The sequence below is a fragment of the Engraulis encrasicolus genome, chromosome 21 (genome assembly GCF_034702125.1).
Source record: "Engraulis encrasicolus isolate BLACKSEA-1 chromosome 21, IST_EnEncr_1.0, whole genome shotgun sequence".
NCBI classification, from domain to species: domain Eukaryota; kingdom Metazoa; phylum Chordata; class Actinopteri; order Clupeiformes; family Engraulidae; genus Engraulis; species Engraulis encrasicolus.
The window spans coordinates 7100460-7122572 of record NC_085877.1 but is presented as its reverse complement, the minus strand read 5'-3'; the positions used below and the strand labels follow the sequence as shown (position 1 = coordinate 7122572).

The 22113-nt window shown below is 40.8% G+C and overlaps 1 protein-coding gene across 1 annotated transcript in view; it reads left to right on the top strand.

Annotated features, from left to right (window-relative positions):
* The first annotated feature begins 8705 nt into the window (after positions 1–8705).
* Positions 8706–22113, top strand: part of adgrv1 (adhesion G protein-coupled receptor V1) — a 108150-nt gene continuing 94742 nt past the window's right edge. The window contains exons 1-14 of the mRNA XM_063187633.1: positions 8706–9008; positions 10395–10520; positions 10649–10798; positions 11258–11353; positions 12237–12341; positions 13239–13352; positions 14534–15102; positions 15182–15452; positions 17637–17960; positions 18083–18259; positions 18607–18830; positions 20626–20752; positions 21401–21586; positions 21893–22073. Of these exons, the coding sequence (XP_063043703.1) occupies positions 8706–9008; positions 10395–10520; positions 10649–10798; positions 11258–11353; positions 12237–12341; positions 13239–13352; positions 14534–15102; positions 15182–15452; positions 17637–17960; positions 18083–18259; positions 18607–18830; positions 20626–20752; positions 21401–21586; positions 21893–22073 (2953 nt within the window). The remainder of the gene's footprint in view (positions 9009–10394; positions 10521–10648; positions 10799–11257; positions 11354–12236; positions 12342–13238; positions 13353–14533; positions 15103–15181; positions 15453–17636; positions 17961–18082; positions 18260–18606; positions 18831–20625; positions 20753–21400; positions 21587–21892; positions 22074–22113) is intronic.

The following is a 22113-nucleotide window of genomic DNA, read 5'->3' as shown; positions in this document are numbered from 1 at the left end:
GACCAACCAGTTGCAGTTGAACACCACCAAAACCAAGGAAATGGTGGTTGATTTCTGGTGGTCCACCCCACCCCTTGTGCCTGTATCTTTTGAGGGGGAGACAGTGGACACAGTCTGCACCTACAAATACCTGGGGGTACACACAGGGAGCTCAAGTTGACTGTCTTGAACCAGGCTTATCACTACTTTTGAGAGCACTTTTGTCCATTTCAGCAGCTCTTGTTTTGAGTCCCTCAACGAGCTTCTTTATGCAAGAATGCTTGGAAAATGTCAAAAGTTCTATGTACTAGATCAGTGGTTCTCCACCTGTGGGTTGAGATCCCCTTTTTGGGGGGAGGGTGTCAATGTAAGGACTCTCAATTTAAAAGACCATCACTGCATCCAGAAAATCATCCAGAATCATCAAACAATGCTAAAACATTGTCCAAATAATAGGCTATCAAAAAAGTCAAACATTGTGAAAATAGCCCATCTACAAGCCCACTACTCCTCATAATGTGAGGCATTGTGGTCTTGCAGACCAGATATTTTCTCAATATCTATATACGTATGAGAAATGGAGTAACTTGAATTGCGGGGTCCCCCGTCCAAATATGACTGTTTTGGGGGGTCACGGCCTAAAAAGGTTGCAAACGACTGTTCTAGATGGCAGCCATCTTGAATTTCATGGCCAAAACAAAGTTGTATTATCAGATTTGGAATCCTCATGGTTGACTTGTATGAAAAAGCGTCTTCATACATGATTCTATGTCATTCAGATCAAAAGTTATTTCTTAGAGATGGCGCCGGACGCAATTTTGAATTTGCCTCTCTGGCAAAAAATGATCAATCATCAAAACATCCTTGCCAGAGGATGGTCACTGAACCTCACATTATGACCCGACTTTAATCAGCACTTTAATTCTCATCAACCACAAACCTTGATGTTTGTTATCTTTCAGATGACTTCTGCATAGCCTACTTGTAATTTTACTGTCCATAACTAAACTCAGTATGAGCAGACCTTTCATTTGAGCCCAACATTAAGGCTCTCTGACGATTTTGAAAAATTGACATTAAAAAGCCAAAAGTTGCAGCCATCTTGAATTTGAAGGTCAAAAATAGGTCAAATCAATAATGTCCTCTTGAAAAATGTTGAGTGAAATTTTGGATACGCCACATAATACAGGCCTACAGTACATCCACTCTTCCTACTGGGGTTGCAAATACAGTGTGCCTCGTAAAGCTTGGCATTAATGAAATTCCTCAATATGAAGCGTCAGCACATATAATAACAACTGTGATAACTTGTAGGCTACGACACAACAGTGTGCAGCTGAGTTAGCTCCAAACATAGTGATTAACATAATTAGCAAGACGTGAGTTAATGACCATCGTGCAACCAAATGTTCTGGTTAACGTGGACTTTGGCACAATAAAAAAACATTTGGTGAAGAGAAGTTGCAATGAGAATGTCGCGTTATGAGTGGTAGCATAGGCTACCTATAAATAAAAATAAAAAAGCATATTGCCCATAGGAAGTCGTTTCATGGATATGACCAATCCGAATATCTTCGGCAGAGCTCCAAATGACACAAGTTACAGGGGTGAATAGAACATGATGTCATAATGTGCAATTAAGGGCCCAATAAAAAAAAAAACGGTTTCCCCTTTAAGGCTCTCAGTAATGTCATAGCAGTGTTGTTATGATGTAGTTGAGTATTTTCAGCAAATGTGAATAACCCTGCCGGCGACCACATCTGCACCAAGAGGCTACAAGTCAATACCTGTGCTGGAGATAATGAAGATCCATGGATGTGCTTTGAAAGTACAGTATGAACCGAATACTGCATTTATGTGATCCCATGTGGCCTTGAACTTTGACCTCAGCACCTACGGTAGCCTACATTGTCTTGCCAGGTCATTGACAACGTATAATGGATAAGTGCACCAAGTTTCATGAATATGTATCTATCTATTGATTGAGGAGATATCAGACAACATCAGGATGTGGTAACATACACTTTTGGCCCAAAAATGAATGACTGAACCATGCTCCATTCAAAGTCCTGTAATTTCCCCCCATAGCCTACCTGTGCTGTAGGCACCACAAATCCTTAATCTGAATAAAATTATAATTTAAAAGATACCTAATGTGCTTTCGCTTAAATGAGTTTAGCCTACTTACACCTTTTTATTCTTTTTAGGCTCATTCACTTTAACACCTTGCCTGAAGTAGGCTGTTTGCTTTTGTGACCCCCATATTCATTAGCCTAATGATAATCAACTCATTCACTAACTGCTCACTCAACCACCCTCACCACCTCATCACGTTTAGTCAACGGTAGATGTGTATGATAAGTAAATGCAAAAAGAATGGCATAAACATTCTGTAGGCCTACATGGTTTAAGCACATTAAATCAAATAACTATACAGTAGCCTAAGCCTATAGGCCTAGCTCAAGAGACTGAGAAAATGACTGCCTTTCATGCATTAATTTGCTGTCATTATTATTAGGCCTACCACAATGCATTCTCCTCCTAAAAACAATTCCCACATCACATCGCCCACAAAAAGTTAGGTAGAGCCTCACATTTAGGGCCTACAACTGCTTATCCATATTGACGTTGAACTGGCGACTGGACACCCGCGGCCGGTGGCGACTCTTCAGAAACAGCATGTGGCGAACTGACAGCAGACCGAATCTCGTGTAATCTGAGTTGATTTGTTATATGAGGATCAGGCGGGCCGCCCAGATAACAGCTGGCTCGAGAGATCTCACTCCGATGGAGCTGAGATCAGGTTCCAGTGTCAGGTGTTCTGTTGGGGTGCACAATATTATGTGTGTACCGACGTTCCTTTACAGCTTTACTTACAGGTTGACTGTAGCCTTTTTTCAAGCGTTAGTAGCCTATTAGAAACGGAGGCAGCCCACAGAATATTAATTACCTGCCGCATGTGCGCCATTTATCTTCACTTTAGCTCTCTCAAGTCAAATATTTGTGAGGCGTGAGCTTCATTTATGTCGGCTTCTCCCCGTTATACCGGAGGATATCTCAGCGTCAAAGGATATGGTGCTTTCTTCAGACTTACCTTGAGTAGTTTCTGGGGGCCTAGCCTGGACACATCACATGCTGAGTAAGTTTACATGCTAACACACATGTTTTAATGAAGGTGTATTAAAAACATGGTAACTACGGTGCAATGCGGTCCGTGAGTAAGTTTAGGCCTACATGCTAACACACATTTTAATGAAGGTGTGTTAAAACGGTAACTATAGGTGCCAAGCGGTCCGTGCCGTGCGTTTCAAAGCGTTTTATGTAGGCCCTTGGCCTTTTTTGATGGACTGACGTGGCGTGGCATAGGTCCTATAGGCTAGAGTCATTGACAAAAAGTTATTTTGAGGTAGGTTTATTGGTTAAAATACTTTTTAAGGAAGACGTTTTTTAACCCATTTTGTTAGTGAGGCAACACTGGTTATCTTTAAACAAATTTAGGACGTTACAGGTAGGCTATAGATATGTAGGCTATGCATCTGTCATCCACCAATACTTTTGTATAGAATGTCAGACATAGTTTTGTTCTTTAGATCCCAACATTGTTTTAAATTGATTACAAATTATAGCTTTGTAAAATGAAAATACTGTCTAAATAGTATACAGAATAGTAGCCTAGAAATGTTGGAACATTGTCCTAACTCTGCAGCCACGTCAGATTTTGCTGTGAGGTCATGGGTTCACCGTTCAACTCCTGTGCTGGGCTGCACAGGATGATCTGGTTACACAATACTTTAAAAGTTAAGGTTTTGTAGTGCTGTTGTTAACCTTCATGGGTGTATGGATGTATGCATAGGGCAGTCATGGGTAAGTGGTTAGGACGTCAGACTTGTAGCCAAGGTTACCGGTTCGACTCCTAACCCGCCAGGTTGGTGGGGGGAGTAATTAACCAGTGCTCTCCCCCACTCTCCTTCATGACTTAGGTACCCTGAGCATGGTACCGTCCCGCCACACTCTCCCCTTTCGGGTGCCAGTGTGAAGTGAACACTCGTGTGCTGTGGAGCGCTGTGTCACAATGATAATGGGAGTTGGAGTTTCCCAGTTAGGCTTTCACTTCATTTTCATAATTCACTTTTCTATAGGGCCTCCACTGTGTGATATTGTTGGTTCATTGTCATTAATGTTGTGCTTCACTTAATAGTTGAGGTCACTTTGGGACCTGGTGATGTTTGCACTGCCTGCTCTTCTGTTGATGCGCACCAACATGTTTCTTTAGTCTCTTATGTTAATAAACACGACTCCTGCCTGACTTGGACTTGAGTCAGAATTCTTGAGTCACAAATACTTGACATGAGACTTGACATGGCAATATTAGGAATGGCTTGTGACTTGACTTGTACGCTATTGTCTTGACTTGACTTGACTTGCCAGTTTTAACTTGCAATGACATGTCAAGTCTACATATGTATATTCCATTGTCTTCATTTTCTAAGTGAAAATATTAAATGAAAAATTAGGGGATTATGGTTGTAGGAAACTCCATTGACACCCATTAATCTTTCACTTGCCCACGATAGCCAACCAGCGGCAGTACCACCCCTGACCGCCAGCCAGTGCTCATTCTCATAGCTTAAGCTTACAGATTCTCTGGTCTTCACGTGAATTGGAACACCACTACCCCTACACGTAAACGCGCAAAATGGAGGCGAAGGGGAAAGGTATAGGGCAGGGCTATTCAAATGGCGGCCCTGGGGCCAGATGCGGCCCTTGGATGGCAAGGTTCTGGCCCCCCACAAGAATTTAGAGATAAAAGTATGGGTTCCGTATCAAGCTGAAACAGGACAAATTACATCTAAGAAATAAAAAAAATTCTGGGGGAGGTCCCCCAGACCCCGCACCTCAATGAAGTGTCCCGTTACCCCTATTTTTTTTCATTGACAGTCGGCAACCATAATACATACGTACAGTTCGGCCCCTTTCCCAGGAGAAATGTGAAAAACTGGCTTTGGTTGAGATTTAATTGAATACCCCTGTTGTAGGGCTAAGGGGTGAAATGGGATTCAGCCATAGAAAAAATTCCGTGAGGCACTCCAAATTAAAATGTCTTTATTACTTAAATTGAGAGTAGTTGAATGAGGCATCGTATTGGCCAATGTCGCTGGCCGTGGTGCTGAAATACTGCAAAGGCCGATAAATGTCTACACGGTAAAGATTCTCGAGTTCCCAATAGAACGTCTCTGCTATGCACTATTTGTCCTACTCAGCATATCTGGACTCTCTTTCCCCTTTTTGCCCTAATGAGAAATACCATATGACACTTAATGGTAGACTATGCAGGTTACTATGTTGCCCCCTGTGCAATCACGATTAAATTGCTCTATGCAAACTCACTATATCACAGTCTTGCAGGACCATTTAGTTTAAAACTCTTCTGACAGTTTGTAAGTCACTAACGCTTCACAATAACCTTCCTCATAAATGGTTAACTAATGGTTAGCTAATGGTTTATTGTGCATCTATAATACTGTTATAAGCCTTGATATATCATTATGAAATTGATTGTATAAGGTGATGGCGTCAAAAGGCCAGTCAAGTATTTTTGGAAATATGGTAATTTTACACATACCATTCATTTAAGAAATTGAGTTTTACCTGCTCTTCCAATGTTCTCTGTGTCTGACAAACTGTTAGCGCTGGAGAACTGTAATTTCCCTTGCGCTGCGCTGTAGACGTTTTTTTTTTCTTCTCTGCATTTACACCAGCTCTGCTATCTCTCCTTTGCTGCCATCGCTCTACAGGTACAAAGCGGATGCCAAAAAGTTGGGACACTTGGTATTTTGTGAATAAAAGCAAAATGCTGCGCTTATCAAAACTTTCAATCCATGCATAAGATTGCCAATAACACAAGGTCAACATATCAACTGTTAAAGCCAGCAAAAGTATTGATTTGAGGGAAATATGTGTTTGTTAAAAAATGACCCATGCAACAAATCTAAAAAAAGTTGGGACATGTTGTAATGGTTAGATATTTCTAAAAAATAACACTAGAAAGAACATCGTAAAAGGAACTATATTGGCTGCCAGCATGGTTGCATAAATGAAAGACTATTACAGAGAGGCTGTGTCACTACAATACTATGACACAACACAGGCCCTTTAGTAATGCACCACGACTTGGTCATTACCATACTGGTAACAACAAATGTATAAAGCTGTGTCTTAAGGGGTTAAAACCACATACATAGCCACCAAGGCATTAGCCTGATAAACCAGCCTAAATGCGAGCTGAAAAACTTCGGCGTCCAGCGGGTGGCGCTGGCTTACCAGGCTACCAAGGCATTATATTTTGAAGCGCAGCCTTTAGATATTGCACATAAGGATGGCAAATTGCATTCTCTTTGTTCCAACAGTGTGGTTACATCATAAGAGTAAACAGGTGATAAAATGATAAAACCCGCTTGCAGTCAGGATATGCCACATATTAAGCTTAACAAGAAGGTAAACAAGTTGAAGAACACACCTATCAGTTGAGCTGCTGAAATTATGTCTCACTCTGAAAAATATCTATTTTTTAATAAAATCATGGCATCAGTCGAAGTATTTAACTACTAAGTTTCTTCCTTTGTCTTGACTTTTGTCTTATCCAACTTTAAAAATGTTTAATTGGCCCCGTCCCAACTGTTATGGGATTTGTTGTAAGGGTGAAATTTTAAATAAGCACATATTTTCCTCAAAACAAAAATGGCCTGTCTTATTAACAGATTGAATGTTTTGAAAATTACATTATTTTGATTTTATTCACAAAACACCAAGTGTCCCAACTTTTTTGGAATCCGCTTGCATCACTGGTGGTGAAGTGCTAGATTGGTCACGAAAAGCCAGTATCTCCCTAGAATAGTGCAGCTTTTTCGGAAGTTGGTGACATATAATATAGTGAACTAGAAGCACTCAGAGAGCGCAGACCTCCACCAAGGAAGCTGCTTGATACACCCTAAGTCTTTCTGCCTTCTTTTTGTGGAGTCCCCACAATTCAATTTCTGGTCACTAGGGGTGTCTAGATATAGGCTATAGGCCAGCAATGGTGAAGAATCTTTAAAAAAGTTCTGGTTCCTTGACGGAGGTAATAAAACTAAACACCGAACAGAGACTTCCGCAGAGACTTGCGTGCAAACTGTTGATCGCTTGGTCTAAATTTCACAGGCATTAGACACGCTATTAAAACAACCCAAAAGGGACTCGTGAGAGACTGGTGATGTCATTTGTGGCTCTTGATGCTGTTTGTAGCCATAGCTCTAGTAAAGCTACTTGACCCTCTCGTCTGTTTTAAAGGAACAGTCCACCTCATTTCAAGAAATTGCTCATATGTAGTTAAGTCCCGGTAAAATATGACAAAACATAGGATTTTTCGTCTATGTGTGTGCATTGCCCAGTTTAACAGTATAGTCAAGTTAAGCACAGCAATGCAAGTGTATGGGAGCAAATAAAACATCATGAAATGTACTTATATACTTTAAAATGAATGTAAAATTCACCAGAGTGCAAAATAGCTATTTAATTCCTTCCTGTGATCCTTTGTGGCTTGATGCTAATGCTCCCATTTGAATCGTTAACCCCTTGCCAATACCCACCCCTACCCACAATGCACACAGTTCCACCAGTGGAACACTGTAATATTAGTCAGGGCACATGTCACGCCACTGAGATCTGTGTCTGTGGTGATATACTACAGTTCATATTCTACACAGACATGCCAAAGGATGGTGCTTGCTCGTAAATACACACATTGATCCAGGCAGACAAGTTTCCTTTGATTTAGTTTTACTTTTTATTGTAGTAGTGTTAGTAGTAGTAGTAGTAGTAGTTTGTGTGTGTGTGTGTGTGTGTGTGTGTGTGTGTGTGTGTGTGTGTGTGTGTGTGTGTGTGTGTGTGTGTGTGTGTGTGTGTGTGGGTGGGTGAGTGTGGGTGAGCGTGTCTTGTGTGTTCTGGTTTCCTCCTCCTCATCTCTTTCTTCCTCATCTCTTTCCTCCTCCTCCTCCTCCTCCTCCTTCTCCGCCTCATCCTCATCTCTCCTCCTAATCGCTCTCCTCCTCCTCCTCCTCCTCTTCCTCCTCCTCTCTCCTCCTCATCATCTCTCTCCTCCTCTTCTCCCCTACTCCTCATCTCTCCTTCTCCTCATCTCTCCTCCTCCTCCTCCTCCACTCTCCTCCCCCAGCAGCAGCTGAAGAAATGGCCTGCCCTCCTCACTGCCCTTCCCTTTCCTCCCTTCTTCTTCTTCTTCTCCTTCTTCTCCTCCACTTCATTCACTTCCTCCTGTTCTCCCTGCTCAGATTTGTCCTCTTTGCATGCCTCCACCTGAGAGAAATGGGAAAATATTTATACTTTTATACACATGGAAGTTTTCAAATAAGCAAAGTCAAATCCCTAACTTTGTCTACTTTTCTAGCACAGAAATGTGCCATAGCAACGGATTAGACGCCTGAGGGGTTGGTCTAATGTCATGCCATAGGGGCTAATCGTGGCTGGGCACTGGGTGCCTGATGAAGACCTTACTGGGTCCAAACGTTGTATGACTTTAATGAACCTTCAAAGTGGAGCTAGAATATAGTGTGCAGACTTCTACTCTTTCTATTATAAATAGTCTGACTTGTAGCTTGCACAGTGTGCTGAGCGTCACTTCAAACAGAGAGTTGGTGGAATGTGCTCCATGGCTCATCTCTCTGGCATCCATCATGGTAGCAGCTCCCTCCGCAGAAGCGGGGTCCAAGACAGTGGAGCAGGGTCCTGGAGAAGCTGGGTCCATCACAGGAGTGCAGGCTCGTGGAGGTTTGGACACAAAGTTGTCAGATGCCAAGCTCCCCAGCGAGACAGTAGGGGAGGGGCAGGGTGTAGGAGACAACTCACTTCGGGTGGACATGAAGGCCTCGGAGCCCAAGGAGCTGCTGAGGGACAGAGCAAGAGAGGAGCAAGCAGACAGCCGACTGCATGCGGTCATGAAGTCCTCTGATGAGGCCAATGATGAGGAGAGGGAGAGAGCTGGGGAGAGGGAGAGAGCTGGGGAGAGGGAGAGAGCAGGGGAGAGGTATCTCTGGGCTCCATGGTAGTGTGGCTCCCAATCTTGCACACCATCCACTAGCAGTGGCAGGCTCACAGACCACTGTACAGAGTACTCATACACCTGTAAATGGATGGGAGAAGTGACGCCTTGTTTTTCCGTAACATTGGTTAAAAACCTACAAAACTGTTATTTTGCCTTTAGAAAACAAATGTCAATGAAAGAAGATGTGGTACATTATGTTTCATATTAGTCTTAGATGAGAAGAAACATTTTTGTTAAAGGGACACTGTTTGAGATTTTTAGTTGTTTATTTCCAGAATTCATGCTGCCCATTCACTAATGTTACCTTTTTCATGAATACTTACCACCAGCATCAAATTCTAAGTATTCATTATGACTTGAAAAGTTGCATTTTTCATACATGAAAAGGGGGATCTTCTCCATGGTCCGCCATTTTGAATTTCCAAAAATAGTCATTTTTAACTGCAAAAATGACTGTACTTGGACCATACTAGAAAATATTTGTTTATTACTCAGTAAACTTTCATGTAAAGATCAAATTTGGCAATAGGCAGCCCAGTTTCAATGAGCAGCATAGTTGCAGTAAGCTTACCTTTTTTGACCATTTCCTGTACAGTGTCCCTTTAAGATATGTGAATGTGAAAAAAACTCAAGACAGTAATATTAACTACAAGTTCAATTTCGTAACACAAATTGCGTCCTGTGGGGTGACATGTATGTCAATGTTTGTGAATGGGCAGCTGCAAGGCCAACTACAAGGGTCTTAAAGACTGGCTCCTAACCAGTCAGTACCTCAGTTATTGGAGAGTGCTGTGGAAGTTTATGGTGACTATTAACCTCTTAATATGTCTTCATATTACAGTGTTTCTGTCACGCAATGCTTCGGTTCATTTTATGGTGTCCTGTGGCGTGACTGCTCTTATAGAAGGAAAAAACGTTTTTTTTTATAAATGAAAACACATAGTAAGATTAAACACAATATCATTATCAAGTTAGCATGAGCTCAGATGTCAGTCATGTATACAAAAGGATTAAAATGGCCATAATGCAGTGAATTTAATGTGGTGTGACTTCATTTTCCTGCGGTGTGACATGCCTATGCAATGTGTTGATGCAGGACACATTTTTCCAAAAATGGCAAAAATAATTTTGTTCAATTTGTTTCACTTTTTTTCCCATAATTTTTTTTCAGGAATTGGAAAAAAATTTTTTTGGCGTTACGCCCTTAAACGTCAACCACCCTAATACACAGAACCTGATTTTTTTCCCTTTTCCAACAGGAATGGTTGCAGCGTCCACAATAACTGGAATGGCAATCTTGCTATTCCTGCCACCTATCCAGTTACTACCTGTTGAATTGAGGTTTCAGGGCCAGACGAACTTCCTTGTGAATGAAACCAGTCACACAGTTGTACGACTTGTGGTGGAAAGGGTAGGAAACCATGAAAATATCACAGCACTTGTTCTGGTAAGATTTTCTTATTTTCAGTTTTTTTGAGTTGGCTATTTGAGTTTGACTCAAATAGCCATAAGTTACTTTCACTGTGTTTGTTTTTTACGCATCATGACTGCTACATCTTGCTTTTGCCACTACAGCTGGAGGGAGAGGACACAAATGATTTTGAGGCTACAACGGCAGTAGCTTTCCTCACTGCGACTGAGACAAGAAAGACTGTCTTCATTGCAGTACGTGATGACGACTTGCCAGAAGCTGATGAAACATTTATCTTCAGTCTTAAACTCCAGGTTAGTGGTGGTTGTATTGCCTACTAGTAATGGAACTTCTGCTGTATTGTCTGTACACACATTCTTATTTCTAAATTCGCGAAATACTATTGATACTGCAATACAACACAGCTTTTTTTCCACAAGAGGATGCCTTAAATATAGGCCAACTTAAAAATATACTATGTGACTTTCGTTAACAAAAAATGTGCACGCTGGCAACACACAACAAAAAAATTCTAGGCGGTATAGATAGGTCAGAAGTTAATTTTACACCCTTGTTAGACAAATTAATCTTGCCTTGATGCTACAACGATGGATAATTAAGATGTTTGTATGTATGTATGTATGTATGTATGTATGTATGTATGTATGTACAGTATGTGTATGTATGTATGGATGGATGGATGTACTTATGTATGTATGCTATGTCGTCATGCGTGCTTTGGATTCCTGAGGCTTGTCTTTTTGTGACTCCAGAGCCAATCTGATGGAGTTTTTATTGGGAGCCCAAACCAGGCCGTGATCACCATTCTGTCAAACGACAATGCCTTTGGTGTCATTTCCTTCAATTCAGTAAGTTGATGACGAAAGGCTAAATCAGTGCAGAAGTAGATAATTTATGTTGTATATTGTATTGATACATTGATCAACCATTTTGACTTCAGCAGTAGTCATGAAGCAGAAAAAAACTTTTAATGTGTTTATCTGAAGTGGTGGCTGGTGGATAAATGGAACCGGTAAGCAGAAATTCATGAACTTTCATTGCTCCTGGTGTTAGTTCTTTCAGCTGAGTAAAGGTATTACAAACCCCATTAGGTAGCCTAATAGGTAGAATCAGAGCCATGGAATTCAGAGTTGTGACAACAGGGGTACAGGAAGTCGGTTCAAGTCAAGTCAAGTCAAGTCAAGTTTATTGTCAATCTCTTTACATGCACTGGTCATACAAAGAATTTGAAATTGCGTTTCTTGCTCTCCCATGCAGACATAGACTAATCTAGGTAAGGACATAGACAGTATAGACATAGACAGTACTCATACATGGACATAGACAGTATGGACGTAGACATTGCTCATACAGACATTTAAAGTGCAAGACTGGACAACAGTTGGGGACATGATTCATGTAGATCCAAGTAATTCTAGACAGAGGCTTTTATTTCGCTAGAGTGATGAAGTAAAAATGAATTACAACTATCTGAACTGCACTTTCCGTGTTTGACGCTTACTTCCTGGAACTATTTTGGAACTATGTCAATGGTGATCTGTGTGTCAAAGGCTCCATGAGCTGCCATTGTTGTGTACAAATGGAAGACAGAGGTCAATGGGATTACCCTAACTCTTACAAACCTCATCATATTTAACATTAAAGATCAAGGATCATGGTTGTGTGTGCATTTTTATCATGAGTCAATGGACTTGTGGTTTTCTGATATTTCCATTATCTTTTTTTTCACAGTCTGATATGATTACTTTGACTGAAGCGCAAGGCAGAAACCAGGAAGTAGCTTTGACTCTGATCCGGGAGAAGGGAACTTATGGGAGTGTGACCGTGAACTTTCAGGTGTAATTTACATAACAATGTTGTCTCATTTTTTTATTGATACGGTATGTCTATTTTGCAACTTAACCACCAGAATGTAATGCTATGCTAAGTATTTTATTTGAATTTCTTGGAATGTAAAATTGATGGAGACCAAAAAAAGTATTCGTTTAAAAGGTAAGGTTCTGATACATACCCAGATAAAAAGCACACGTTGGCCCACCAGCGGCATTGGTTGGCTTGTGGTTGGAAAGATTGCCGGTGGAATTCCATCATTGGGCAACCTTCACGCCAACTTCGGTGCAGATGGTTGGGAAGCTGACGTCATAGGGCCTAGCCTAATTGCTGAGAAAGTATAACCTTGCACCTTCTCTCTAGCCATTTAACGATTAGATGTCTTCCTGTTTATGGCATTAGCCTTCATTAGCCTATAAAATTCAAAACGACTCCAAGTGACTTTTTTTGGGTAGGTATGATACCGGTAAGACATACTGTTAGCCTACCTTGCCCCTGATGACTAGTGACTACAACACAGCACCCCGTCCCCATGTGACGGAGGTCATCTTGCACCTGTTCGTCCCCCTTGGGGCACGAACGTGCGACCTCGTCAACTACAATGGTCCGGCAATGGGAGGCACAGTACGATACCGCTGGACTTAAGGACAAGTCCCCCAGCCCAACGGCATTGACACTGTATGAGGCTTAGGGAGGGAGGTTTACTAACTTTCCACGGCAACTCTGCTAGTGAGCATCCGTTGCACCCATACATGCGACCCTTGTGTGTGAATGTACCGTTTACAGTTTGAGATTACTTTTTATTATCTAATTTTATTGAAGTCTATTAGAGTCTGTGAAAGCAGCTGAAGTGAGTTTCTTTATCTTTGTCATTTTAAGGTTTTAACTTGTGTGATTTGGCAGATATCTGATGGTTCACACCCTGTAACAGAGGATATCACTCCCGAGAGAGGCAATGTCACATTTCGTCCTGGGCAGGCTTCCGCGATGTTCACTGTTCTTATTCAGGATGACAAGGTAATCACTATATGTGCATATTGTATGTGATTTTGTGCATGTAATTATCTTACCTTGACAAATCAAAAAACTTTTGTTCATCAGAAACAAGATTTTTTTGGTGATACCCACCTATGCTCCACAGATGACTACTAATGAAAAGTTACAAGTTTCTGATGACCTTTCTTTTGGTAGGGTTGGTGTTGACATAGAACTTAAAAACACTCACATGCTGAAACAAATTCTGACGGTATGTACTCTGTGAAAATGTGGTGGATAGATTTGTGCCAAAGGTTGTATTCTAATACTACATAGCAGGTATATGAACTGATTACAATTTGAAGGCCACCACTTTCATGGTCCGCTTTCAACATGGCTGATTTTTTGTTAGTGCGATGACTGTTGAACCAGTGGATGGATTTGCACCAAATGAAGATGAGCAATGTTTTTTTTGTTGTGCGATAAGCTTTTGAAGGAGAATTACTGCCGAGTCCAAAATCCAGTTGCATTGCTCACTCAACCCTTTTTTCAGCCTTTTCTGAGATTCAGGACATTCTTTCTAATAGTCTCTTTGCATAAAAAAAACGAAACACAAACTCTGTAAATACCATTCCAAATGTTATGCAGCATTAACAGACATATTGGAACACAGTATGAGTTCCCCTTAGTGTTGTAGATGGAGGCAGCAGATACAGTTTTCATCTACAGTATATTGCCTACCCTTTCACAGGCTATACGGGGCAAAAAGTGTCCCCCAAGAAAACAATAAACGCCAACTAAACTGAAACACTACACAAATTACTAACACACCCACTCACAATTAAGTTCCCCTGAGCAAGTTAGTAAATGTCTTAAAACCCTGACCAAATATAAATATCTTAGCCTTATAAATATTCTGTCCTATCTGAACCCTTAATTATTCCCACCCAGACACCTCCTCCCAATTAACCCATCCCAAATTGATTGGCACGCTCACAGAATTCTAGAAGACAGTGGGAAACAACATTCACACACTCAGGCACAATCGCCACTTCACATGTATACAGACACAGAGAGGGAATCCCGACACACTGTCCAGTCCAGGGGGACTCGGCACTACACCATGATATGGCTTCACCTCTGGATCACTGAAGTATACTTATTGTTTTTCTGAATGGTTTGCTTAGGCTGTGATCCCTTTCTCATTGTTTCCATTCTGACAGATACCAGAAGACGATGAAATGTTCACTGTGCAGCTGATTGAAGCGAAAGGCGGTGCGCTCCTGAACCCAAACGCCTCCAGTAGAAGTATTCTTATAGTCCGTAATGATGCACCAGTGCGCATATCCCACTCTTACATGGCTGTACCAGAATCAGTTGGTGTCATCAATATCACCATCACCCGTGGACGCTTGGAAAATGATCAGCCAATTGGTTCTGATGACGACGAGGTCTCTGTTACTTACATGGTTGTTAGTAGTAACAGTTCTACCAGTGTGGCCACTGCTGGTGTGGATTTTATTGACCTCCAATCCAGACAAGTCGTGGTTTTCCCTCCAAGAGTTCACGCAACCCAGTTGCATTTCAGGATCATTGATGATGACATGCCAGAGATTGCAGAGTCGTTTCAAGTGATCCTCTTGGAGGAAACGCTGCGGGGCGATGCTGTTCTGATGTCACCGAGCTCCATCCACGTCACCATTGAGCCCAATGACAAGCCCCATGGGGTGCTGTCGATCAGCACTCTTGCTGCACTGGACCCAATTGTTGTCAACGAGGATCTCAGCATGAGGTAAATGAAAAACAAATAATTGTGGTATCCCTGATTTGTAACTATTTTAAATGACTTGTGTATATACCCCACCCTCCAGATTTGAACAGATTGCTGTTGTGAGAAATGGTGGAATGCATGGAGATGTTACAGTGAACTTCACAGTAACCCGAAATGGGAGCGATGACTCACCTGTGACGGATGACTTGAGTCCTGCATCCGGAATTCTGACATTTTCAGCCAATCAGATGACTGCTGTTCTCTCCTTCAACATCACTCAAGATGACCTGCCTGAGGAAGCTGAGGTCTTTCTCCTCAAGCTGCTGCCTAGTTCAGTCACTGGTGGAGCAGAGGTGGATGAGCCAATGGAGGTTTGTGAAGAATATAGAATATCTTTGTATTTGTAATTTTAACAAGTGCAACGAAATGTTGTTGTATTTTACTCCCTCAGGTTTCCTCACCTTTTCAAAATATTTAAAAGTGCATTATTTGGTTTGCAATTTGTCATTTGGCAAATCTTTTTTTTGTTGAACGACACTGGTCCATCCCATAGGGAAAAGATATACTGTACATTACCAGTGAAATGTTTTAGAGTACTTTAATTTTTGCAGTTATACAGTTGAGGCAATATTATTAGCCCCCCTCCTGAAATTAGACATATCTCTTCATTGATCATTGAGAATGATCATTATTAATAAATGTGTGTTATTCTGGAAACAAATACACCATGGAGATAGTATCCAATAAGTTAAATTTGGACTTTTCCATTTTCACAATGAGTTTAAACAAAAAAGTCTAAAAATGGCAAGGACAAAATTATTAGCCCCCTTATCATTAATAGTCAATACAGTGCCATTTATGAACAAAAATTGACACCAGGCACTTTGATTAGTTGTTAACTATGTTGGCACATGTCCTACCAGGGATTTTGGGCCATTTTTTTCATCGCAAATAGTTAAGCTGGTCCAAATTGCATGGATGTTGAGGATGGACATTCATTTTCAGCACTCTTCAAACACTATCTAAAGGATTGAGGTCTGAACCACTCCATGACCATGGTTTTAGTATCCTTGAAGAACATTTGAACTATTTTGGATGCAAGTTTTGGGTTATTATCTTATTGAAAGATCCAGTGAAGATCTTAGCTCCTATTTTTGCAAGGTCACTTTCCACATTCTATGATAATTTTCAGTTTTTATGGTGCCGTACACCCAAACAAGGTTTCCTGTGGCTGAGGCTGCCACAGAATGATGCATCCACCACCATGTTTAATTGTGAAAACCATCTTATAACGATTCAAGGACTATCCCTTTCTTAACCTGACAGAAGCAGAATTCATGCATCCATGCAGGTGCAATTGAATATCATCAGATGAAAGCAGAGACATTCAAAACTCATTTTTGACTTTCAAATGTTCACAGGCAAAGCTCAATAACACTCTGATATGCACTGCCTTTAGTAAAGGGGTTCTTCTATGATGATGGCCCCGAAGCCCAATATGATGACAAGCCCTAACAACTGTCTTTCTTGGTGGGGGAAAAACCTCCAGGTGAGGCCAGGTCAATAGCAATCATCTAAGCAGGTGTCCAATGCTTCTTTGGTCAATGAGGCTAAGCAGTTTCCACAGTTACACATAGTGGTGGGGCATTAAGTTTAGTCTGTTATTCAGCCTCAGACACAGGGAGTCTGGGTCTGAATATGGATTGCTGGGTCTTCCAACAACATTGTAACCCAAAGCATGCATTTAGATTAGTTCAGAGGTTCTTGAAGGACACTAAAACCAAGATATTGGAATCACCCGCTCATAGTCCAGTCCTCAATCCCACTGAGAGTCTGTGGTTAATGTCTATGCTCAGCATCCATGCGATTTGGACCAGCTAGAACACTTTGCAGTGAAGAAATGGGCCAAAATCCCTAGTGGGGCATGTGCCAACCTAGGTAGCAACTTATCAGAGCCTGTTGTCAGTTTTGGTTCATAAATGGCACCATATTGACTTTTAATGATCAGGGGGCTAATAATTTTGTCCTTGTCATTTTTGCCCTTTTTTGTTTAAACTCATCGTAACAATAGAAAAATCCAAATTCAACTCATTGAACATTATCTCCACCAGTGTATTTGTTTCCAGAATAACAGAAACGGTTAATAATGGTCATTCTTACAGAGAAATCAAGAGAAATGTCTAATTTCAGGAGGGGGGCTAATAATATCGTCCTCAACTGTATAAACAAAAGCTCAATGAATAAATTACTAGCTAGAAATGGTACAAAGGTAAGTGCTGAATCGCTAGATAACTCTATTTTGGGGGTGTATTTTAGTTATTACCTATTTCTTGTTAAATTTGCAAAACACTTGGCAAAATGGATTCATAATGTTTCTTCCTTTTTCCCCTTTGAGATGGTCCCACCTCTTTTGAATATCCTTCATTGAATTCAGACATCTACTTAACAAGCTAAAAAGAAGGCCAAGAAAAAAATCATAATTTTCTTTTATATCTATAAAAATCCTTGTTCTATACGCTTCCTTTACAATACTGCTCCTGTGCTTTTCCCCTTAGATGGTGTTCTATTTGCAAGACAGTGACGATGTGTACGGCCGCTTCCTCTTCCATCCAGATGAGGGCCCCCACATTCTGAATGAGCCCACTGGACGTCTCCTGTCCATGGGTTTCCTGCGTGAGGGAGGTGCGCTGGGGCAGGTGGAGCTCACAGTCAGTGTTTCCTATCATCCTGCTCGGCCCGTAGACTTCTCCTCAGGGGGGGTGATCAACGGCAGCAATGTCGTTAGTGTGTTGTTTGAGCCGAATCAGCACTTTGCAGAAGTAACTTTGCCAATACGGAACGATGCCTTCTTACAAAACGCGGCCCGCTTCATCATTCAAGTAAGCATTTTAAAATGGACTATTCAAGTTATTGTGTGTGTGTGTGTGTGTGTGCGTGTGTGCGTGTGCATGCAAGTCGGTGTAGTTTAGGCAGCTAACACTATTTTTAAAAATGCTTCCAGATGACAAGCTTGAAACTGCTGAACATTCTTCCCCGAGTGTCATCTATTAGTCCACGTTTTGGTGGGCCTACGCAAACAAACCTGACTGTGACTTCAGAATTCGCCAATGGAGAGATTGGTTTTACCTCTAATAAGACAGTGGTGGTACTGGAACCAGAGGATACCAACTCTAGTCTGGTAAACATTCTTTTAATAAAGTATTTCATTTTTAAATGTATTTACACAAAGTGCTTTCATGTACATTCAAATCAAACCGATTTCAAGCTATAGTGTTACCAAACATCTTATAGTAGAGTACTTTCACTTTTATGGTCTACTTTCATTCCTGGTCTTGTGCAAGGTACTCTCTACTGTACAAGGCACTACATTAGTTGGTTGGAGCCTTTTTATTTGCTCTGTTTTTTTTACACTTTGAGGTTTGTTCACCTTGTTAAGATTATTGGTGCATGGGAAGTTATTGGTACATGGCACAAGATAATTTCCTCAATGTTAAATCTAATTTCTAATTTCCATCTAATTTCCAGGTGGTCATTTCACTACGTCGAGATGGAACAGAAGGAATGGCTGAGGTGTTTTGGAGTCTGCACCCCACTGGGGAAAATGATGTGGACGTTACCTCTGATGACATTTCACCTTTTAGTGGCTCAGTCATTTTCCTTGCGGGAGAGAGTGATGCTGATATCAATATCACAGTCCTTGCTGATGACATCCCAGAGATCAATGAAACTGTGATTCTCACTTTAGATAGGTACTGCATCTATACACTACTGACAGTGTTGGGGAAATTTCTTTGTAAAAGTAGTGTGTGCTCGTTACATGTTCAAAATAGTAGTACCTTACTTTACTTTTAAATTTAAATGTATGCGGCGTAAACACAAAACGGCGAAACAATGAGTTTAGTATGACATTGGCGCATGGAGAAACTATAGACCTACATTCCAGCCATTTATGTTTTGAGAAATTACATAAGATTTGACCCATGACATGTATAGAAGTACATTATCATTTACATAAAACATGCAGTACAGTGAATCATTTCTGTTTGCGACACACTTTTCATTCGTCCCTCATGCAGGGGTCTATGCAATGAAAACCAAAAACAAATCAAAATAGGGGCACAGATAAGAATTTAGGAGCACTGTGAAATTGTTAACGCACAGACAAAAAGGGTCTAAGAGAGTAGGCTATGTCTTTTCCCCCACACACGCCTGCATTCTACAAAATCAAAATTCCTCTCAGTAAAAGGGCTGAACAGCATATTACACATTCATGTCTATTCACATTCATTTCTATATGCAGCCCTATGTCTCCTCTGCTGTGTCAATGAAGGCCTGTTGCCTAACTCATTATCATACAACTGTAAAACAAAGCCTGGGGTGTGTCAGTAAACTCATCTCAACTGTCCCTTCTGTGATGTTTTTTTATTGCTCCCAAAGCGAAGTTAACTACAACAACTTGATTAGGCTTTTGATCCCATCGGTCTTTCATGCACTCATGGTTTTCTCTGTATGATGTATTTACTCCAGGAGGAAAATAAGAAGGAAATCGTTTTTCAAATAGTTTTTTTGTACATTGTCAGAAACTATGGCGGCCAAATTTAAACTATGGCCTTGCACCATAATTTCCTCAATGTATGGAAAACACTGAGGTTGTGCTTGACATATCTGACTGTAGGCTACAAACAATGTGAGGGCAATTTTTGTATGTATGTTGGTTGGCATTTGTGGCATAATTGGAACAAACTGCATTCTATCTAATACTGGGTTCAATCAGCAGATGTTTGGTGTGGCTACATAGCCTGCAGAATGCACCAAGCAGGCACCACTTGTATTATAGGACAGCTGAATAGAAGATACTGTATTTGCCATTTTCAAAACATTCAGTACATACATTACAAGATGGAGCATACGTACAAAGTCAACATGCCAAGCATTAATTTCATTTGCCTTTGGTGAAAGTTAGTTATCTACTCTCTAAAATATGTTCTACTCTAAATATTTTTTCTCTTCTCTTTCTTTCCTCTCAAGCACATTGAATGACCGTTATGTACGATAATGTGGTATACAAACCTTATTGCTATTGCTATATTTGCTATATTTTTCATGTTACTTAACCTTATCTTTTTGCAGGGTAGTGACGGCACGGTTTGTAGTTTACTTTGGGTAAGTGTTAAATAATGTATCTTCAAAGTTTGTATTTTCAAAAGCTAGGGATATTGGGGTCTTTGTTGTAGGATTTTATTCCAGTGTAATGGTTTACATTATCTAGATGGGAATATACAGTTCAGGTGAGAATTATTCACTCCTGAAATAAGACATCTCTCTTGAATTACCTGTGAGAATGACTGCTATCAACAAGTTTTTTTAAAATCTGGAAACAAATACACTATGGGGATACAAAAGATTTGCTCACAACTTTAAATGAAATATTATTGTTACCGTCATTACAATACTGAAATTGCCATAATGTCAATATTTTATAGGGGTGCATTTTTCATGTAGTGAAATGAAGTCTGTGTGTGGACATGTCTTTATGTTGCACAGTTCAAATACAGAGAACCAGATTCTGAAGAGTGGCTTCACAACGCGCCACATTGTCATCATGGAGAATGACGATCCTGGAGGAGTCTTTGAGTTTGCTGCAGTTTCCAGAGGACCTTGGATTATTGATGTAAGTGAGGCGCCTCCGACTGCCAGAGGTATATTCCCAAATCGCATGCCTGGCATACACAAAGCCGCTGTCATCTTGACCATATGAGGCGTCTGTAATTTATTTCATATCGTCTTAGTAAGGATGCCTATCGCCTTAGTTGATGACTACAAATAGCATAGCAGGTTGTATACACTTGTCTTGTGTGGAAACAAAAACATCACTAATGTATTACAGTCTGATTTTTTACCGCATTCTTTTTATTTACTTTGCATGGTGCATGTTCACTTTCATTCAGAATTACTTGGAGGTATTTCTACACTAGATGCAAGATATTGGTTGAAGTGCTTAGACATATCAGCCAGGATTGAGGGTGTAGAAGAGCTCCTACATTTTTTCCTACTTGTACAGACTCCGAACTTACAAACTTCTGATCTCAACCATTAGGCCATTATAGTGGTCTTTAATTAACAGTAGCCCCTTACTGCACTCAACGGGCCTGTTTACTATTTGCTGAAAACAGTCAACTATCATCATAACAACATTGCTACGACAATGCAGAGTGTATTAAGTAACACATTAATTCGTGGTCATTAACATTTTGGTGACAATAAGGTTATGACAGAGGCTCTGCGCTAAGCGGGTTAATGGTTTTCTTCTCATTTTAAGGAGGGGGAGGTGGTTGAACTACATGTTGTACGCTCACAAGGCCAACTGCTACGCCAGCTGATCCGCTACAGAATGGAACCCTTGGGGACCGAAGAATTCTATGGAGCCACAGGTATTCTGGAGTTCCAGCCAGGAGAGCAGAGTGTGGTGGTGGCTTTGGTGGCCAAGGAGGACGGCTTTCCTGAGGTAACATCACACACACACACGCACACACACACACACACGCATACACACACGCACACACACACACACACGCATACACACACTGACACAGACACTGTACTATACAGACTATAAACCTACAGTATAATCTATGAAAGTGTAATGTTTTTGATGGAATTGAGGAAATCAATATATACATATTTAATGTGTAATTTCTAATTTTATTAGAAATGATTTGTAAGATTTCAAAGTGTAATTGATTCATAGACATAATTTTAGGCATCGATTTGAGAATTGGTCCTCATACCTCTTATGCACATATAATTACAGCTGGATGAAACCTTTTTAGTAGTGTTGAGCAGTCACAGCACCCCTGCCAGTCACCTTGGAAACAACAGGGAGATCCGCATTACCGTTCGCCAGAATGAAGATCCTTTTGGGGTCATAGAGTTTGCCCAATCTAATTTGAGTCTGGTCATCGATGAAAGCAAGGACATGCATCATCATTCAGGTCAGTGATCACATTAGTATTTGTAATTTTATTTTTTTAT